This window comes from Quercus suber, unplaced genomic scaffold (assembly GCF_002906115.3).
Source record: "Quercus suber isolate HL8 unplaced genomic scaffold, Cork oak 2.0 scaffold_1063, whole genome shotgun sequence".
Classification (NCBI taxonomy): Eukaryota; Viridiplantae; Streptophyta; class Magnoliopsida; order Fagales; family Fagaceae; genus Quercus; species Quercus suber.
In genome coordinates this window covers 29,820-36,270 of record NW_027070471.1, presented here as the reverse complement: position 1 = coordinate 36,270, position 6,451 = coordinate 29,820, and the positions used below count along the sequence as shown (strand labels likewise).

The 6,451-nt window shown below is 33.1% G+C and overlaps 1 protein-coding gene across 1 annotated transcript in view; it reads left to right on the top strand.

Moving 5' to 3' along the window:
• Positions 1 to 6,082, top strand: part of LOC112018247 (DEAD-box ATP-dependent RNA helicase 15) — a 23,888-nt gene extending 17,806 nt beyond the window's left edge. The window contains exon 10 of the mRNA XM_065769139.1: positions 5,777 to 6,082. Coding sequence (XP_065625211.1) covers positions 5,777 to 6,082 — 306 coding nt within the window. The remainder of the gene's footprint in view (positions 1 to 5,776) is intronic.
• The last annotated feature ends 369 nt before the right edge of the window (positions 6,083 to 6,451 follow it).

Genomic DNA, 6,451 nt, shown 5'->3' with positions numbered 1-6,451 from the left:
CTTCCATCTGTTGATCATCTATTCGCTTTTCTTCTGGTTGTCCGTCCCATCAGAGGCCTTATCGGTACTCAAGTGGCTCGCTCTAACCAACGTTATCCTGTCAAAGGGTTACCTCCCCATTAATGCGGCCAGGGGGGTTAGTTGAGTGCATTCAATGCGATAGTGACAACTTACTTTGGGGTTAAACTCTCCCCAAAACCACCCTTGTCAGGCCGAGGACAAGGTATCCTCGGCCTGGTCCTAGGAAAGTAGGCTTCCCCCCCTTCTCCTCAGAAATAGCTTGTACTCCTCGGCATGGGCCTTGGGCTTGCTATATGATGGGCCGAGGTTATCAGGCCCACGGGCCCCACAATTACTATTATTATTATTATTATTATTATTATTATTATAAATTTAGTGTTTCTAAAATAGCATGTGTTTTGTATTCTCTTTTTCTATTAATGCATTGTAACGTTTTATGGGAATACTTTATAAGAAAATTGTTTATTCTTTTTTTTTTTTAAATATAAATTGAGTGTTTCTAAATTGATATTTGTTTTGTATTTCATTTTTCCATTGATGCATTGTAACATTTCATGGGAAGACTTTATAAGAACAATTTTTATTTATTGAATAAAATATTATACATTTAATTTTAAAAAAATGAGACAAAATATAAATAATTATGATATGGAGGATGTTGCTAAATTTAAATGTTGAATAAAATAAGATGAGAATAAAATAATAAAAATGAAATGTATAGTAATAAAAACCATATTATTTTAGTTATGTTATGTAATAAAATAATATTATATTTTTATATACTATCTTTATAATGCAATAATATAACATTTAACAACCAATGAGAATAAAACAGATAACAACATAAAATATAAAACTAAATCGTATCAAGCTAGATTACCTGTCAATTTCAATTTTAGCAAACTAACTGACTTCTAGTAGTCTAAAATTGATTTCTGCAATGCATTTGGTGGAGCTTTCAATACTGCATTAGTATGTTTTGATGGTCAACCTGTTACACTAAAATTAAAAAATATATATACCAAAAATTGAAGGAAATTATATATATATATATATATAAAGAGAGAGAGGGGGGGGCTTTTGTGTGTGGAAAAATAGAAATTATGCATGGAATAAGAGGGAGAATGACAATTTTATAGCATGAGGATAAGAATAAGAAGAGTCAAAAATAAAGGAAGATAAAAAGATAGAATAATATTAATATTGAGAGTAGTGGGGATATGAAAAGTTGAAATGGAATGAGAAAGGTTGAAGAAAGTTAAGGTAGAAAATAGTGGGGATATGAAAAGTTAAAATGGAATTGAAAATTTAATAATAAATAAGAATAATTAAAAATAAGATAAATTATATATGATATTTTGATTGTAATATAATAGAGTTTTTAATTCACTTTAAATGTTAAAAAATTGTATAAAAAAAGTGGAAAAAAATTGATAATAACATGGCTGCTGATGTGGCTCATTGGGAGCGTAGCAACATTAAATGCTACGCTTCAGCTTTTAGTAATATATAGACTATCTTTATAATGCAATAATATAACATTTAACAACCAATGAGAATAAAAAAGATAACAACATAAAATATAAAACTAAATCGTATCAAGCTAGATTACCTGTCAATTTCAATTTTAGCAAACTAACTGACTTCTAGTAGTCTAAAACTGATTTCTGCGATGCATTTGGTGGAGCTTTCAATACTGCATCAGTATGTTTTGATGGTCAACCTGTTACACTAAAATTAAAAAATATATATACCAAAAATTGAAGGAAAGTATATATATATATATATATATATAAAGAGAGAGAGAGAGAGAGAGAGAGGATTTTGTGTGTGGAAAAATAGAAATTATGCATGGAATAAGAGGGAGAATGACAATTTTATAGCATGAGGATAAGAATAAGAAAAATAAAAAATAAAGGAAGATAAAAAGATAGAATAATATTAATATTAAGAATAGTGGGGATATGAAAAGTTGAAATGGAATGAGAAAGGTTGAAGAAAGTTAAGGTAGAGAGTAGTGGGGATATGAAAAGTTAAAATGGAATTGAAAATTTAATAATAAATAAGAATAATTAAAAATAAGATAATTTAAATATGATATTTTGATTGTAATATAATAGATTTTTTAATTCACTTTAAATGTTAAAAAAATTGCATAAAAAAATTGGAAAAAAATTAATAATGACATGGCTGCTGACGTGGCTCAATGAGAGCATAGCAACATTAAATGCTACGTTTCAGCTTTTAGTAATATATAGATTATTCAATAGTCACCACCTCTTTGGCTATAGAAGAAGACCCTCTTCTGCCCGAGTAACTCCACCTCTGCCCAAAAAACGTTGTAGAATACAATCTTTGCTTCCATCTTAGTTAGCTGGACAGACATGAAACCTATTCATCATAGAATAAGTTTAGACCTTCTTTGTTCAGTCCTTTAATGCCACTTTCCATACCTTGGACCCAGCTCCACTAAACAAATTTTTGTTGTTGTTATGCAACCTATATTTTGTTTTGTTTTTTTGTTTTTGTTTTTGCTACTAGCAACTAGTCTCTGCCTGTTGTTGATTACCCCTTATTCCTTCTGATTTTAACGGCATATTTCACAACTTCGAACAAACATTGATTATTTTCTCGAATTTATGTTCTCGTTCTCAACTTTTCCCATACAGGGTCTTTTTTTGTTTGTTTGTTTTTATTTTTTCCTCTACTCGCAGCTCCTCCAATATGTGTTAGAACTTAGAACCATGGATAATTTATTTTTTTCTCCAATGCAGGAGTGATATTGCATGCGATTTTCATCTTGTAAGACAAGAATGTTGCGACAAGATTTCCATCACTATAGTTGCCAATGGTTAGCTCAGAAACTCCCTGCCAGACGAATGTTCATATAGTGATGTTCGAATGTTTTTACAGAGACATTCCCCTTCACATAGATGTTCTTACAGTGACGTTTACCATAGAAGAAAATTCTTGGTTTATTTTCAAATGATGTGGTTGAAAAAGGATTATCCTTGCTTACCCTAAAGCCCCTTATTGGTTTGGTTTTGAAAAGGGAAGGGCCTGAACTTAAGAATCCTATGTGCGACACATCTCAGAGATTTTAATTTCTCCTTCTAGGGAATGGTCTTTGCGCACCACACATTTATAAGAATACACCTGAGTTAAGTTCTATGACGAGTCGTCACATTATTTCTGGTAAAACATGTTAGGGTAAAGTTTTCAAAATCAATGGCGAGTTTGGCTACGTACATACCCTACTACTGGGAATGGCTTGGGTATGTACTTTCTTGAAGTGAGAAAATTATTCACAAGGCTTATATCTTTGAGGCAATCGTTGCATCTTTATACATATGATTGTAATGTCGAGGTCATTCGTGCATCTATGAGCCTGAGGTATGGTGTCCATGCACCAGCACTCAAAATACTCCTCCAGGCAAGATGTTTATCTTTTTTTGGGACTCGTATCAATTTCACAGGTTCTTTATCTTGGCTTTTAAATTTTATGTTTATTTTTATTAATGATGAAGTCTCTAAAGAGATGAGAGTACTAATTTGTTGCTTTCCATATCATAGCAAGAAAGAATGGAAGCTGAGTGTTTTTGTGGATGATTGGATTGCCTTAGCCGCCTTCCTATCTTGTTGGATCTGCACGTTTGTGTTTCCGAGTGAATATCTTCACTCAAAAACACAAACGTGTAGAGCCAGCAAGACAAAAAGGTGGCTTAGGATGACATGCTTTCTTTTGCCTTTGAGTAGTTGGCTTTGTGTATTCTGAGTTCCCTTTGAACTAGAAGGCAATCCAATCATCCACCAGAACATGCGGCTTTCCTTCTTTTTGATGGAAAGCAGTAAATAAGTACTCAGCTCTTTGGGATGACTCTACTTCTCTCATTGTGTCTAGTCAATTTTCATATAAAAGGAATGGCTCACTTCATCATAAGAAAAGGCTAATGACAAGAGTCACTAAATAGATATAAGTTCCAAAGAGATACACATCTCTCCTAGAGGAGTATATAGAGGGTTGGTGCTTGGACACCATGCCTCACAAAATGCACGAATGACATCAACATTAATTATGATCATATATGTATATGAGCCATGTGAATAATTATCTCACATCGAGAAAGGACATCCTCAAGCCATTCCCTGTATTAGGGTATGTAGCCAAACTCACTATTGATCTTGAAAACTGCACTCTAACGTGCACCAGAAATAATGTGATGACCAAGAGTCGTCATATATAGTATCGTACAATGGAGATCGAGTATTTGCCTCTTGCAAAAATGCCGAGGGAAAGTCTAGCTGCATCATATCTGAAGTGCCTTGCTTAACCGACAACGTTACCATTGAATGCTATTGATGATTGTGATATTGAAAGTGGAATATTTGCCTCTACAAATAATGTCCATCGAAGATGAAGTTGTGCTATGTCTACTGTGCCTTGCCTTCTATACTTAACCATGTTCTAACTCCCAAAATCATAATTTTGAGTTCTCTCTTTTTTTTTTTTTGTTTTTTTTTTTCATCCTCACGATCATTGATGTAATGCATGCAAATGAGAGAACCAAAAATTAAGTAATAACATAAATCTATTTACCCTTCCAATGATAAATCAACGGCATGAGAATCTTGGGCAGTATGATTTTGACAAAATGAAATTCACCAAATGCAGGACTCTCTAAGCTATTCCAGTACAACTGTCCAAACAAAAAAAAAAAAAAAGCTATTCCTGTACAATATTAATTTTTCTTACATTTTAGTAGCTATGTGCCGATAACTTGGGCCATACGTCCAGCGAATGGAGAGAGAGAGAGAGAGAGAGAGAGTTATTCTATGCATTAATTCTTTTCCAAGTTAAATTCTTTTGTTTAGTTTGAAAGTTACTTTGTTGTACTTTTGAAACCTATATTAATAGTGTGATCACTTTGATTTTTATGAATAATGGCGAGATGTGTTATCTATGCATTAGATTTTTTTCCAAGTTAAATTCTTTTGGGTTAGTTTGAAAGTTAGTTTGTTGTACTTTGAAACTTATATTAATAGTGTGATCACTTTGATTTTTATGAATAATGGTGAGACCCTGAATGAGTTGCATCACAATTTATAGAAATTGAGTTCAAGTTACATTTGATGTAATNCCAAGATTATGTAGGTTATATCAAGTTCATGCAAACAAGCTTGATGATATATGAATCCATGCATGTACTCATATTTGAAAGTAGAAGTCATTAATTTCACCGAATGATAGAAATTATGCCACTCATAGCACATTATCATTAAAGTGCTTAATCACTGGCTAAGCAGGGCTATTGAAAAATTTGATTTCCATTCAAAGATTGAAAGTCATTAATTCCACTAAGTTATAGAAAATGTGCTACTCACAGCATATTATCAATTTATCATTAAAGTGCTTAATCATGGTTGTAGCGGGGCTGTTGAAATTTAGTTTCCATTCAAAGATTGAATCCACTAAACTATATAGGGAATCTCCCCAAAAAGAGGCTGAACCAGCATGAACCCCTCCTTTAAAAAAAAAAAGAGAAACTATTCTTGTTACCATATTTCAATAACATGCAGCAATATAACATTTTCTGTAAGCAACTCCTGGGGTAGGTGGCTTTGCTTATTTGGTAAGCCAACTCTTGGTTTAGCTTTAATGTCCTCCTCATATGAATCCGTCACAATGCTATACTGAGTTTCAGATCACTTCCATTTCCTTCCTCTAATGTGTTATTGTTAATTTGCTGGTGTGTAGAATCAATGCGTGAAGTCAGGAAGGTCTCATTACTCGGGTCCTGTGGATGGAACAATCCATGTTGTTGTTGGAGGTGGGGGTAGCCACTTATCAACGTTCAGTGGAGTGACACCTAGATGGAGCCTTTACAGAGATTATGATTATGGGTTTGTCAAACTGACAGCATTCAATCACTCCTCTCTCCTCTTTGAGTATAAGAAAAGCAGTGATGGAAAGGTATATGATTCCTTCACAATAGCAAGGGAGTACAAAGATGTCCTAGCTTGTGTGCATGATAGTTGTGCACCAACCACTTTAGCATCTTAAAAACTTAGAATTCTTTTTAGGATACACTTAGATTTTTCAGCATTGTAAACTATTCTGAAAAGAATAAGGTTGCATTATTTAGTTATTTATCCTCCATCTAGTTGCATTATTTTTCTTGGTAATATATTTTTGATAATAAAGTGGGGTTTGAAAGGAAGTCATTCTACTGTGTTATTATTATTAGTTCTATAATATTTATATTTTGAGGTATAACATTTGGGATGTTTTCTACACTTCTACACAGTCCAATGGTTTAGCCCATGGGCTTGGTGTCTGGACTGCTTTGGACGTTTTTGATGGGCTCAATTTCATCTATATTAAATCCTAACTTGGGTTTTTTCTTCTTGGTAGTAGAAGGAAAATGACTAA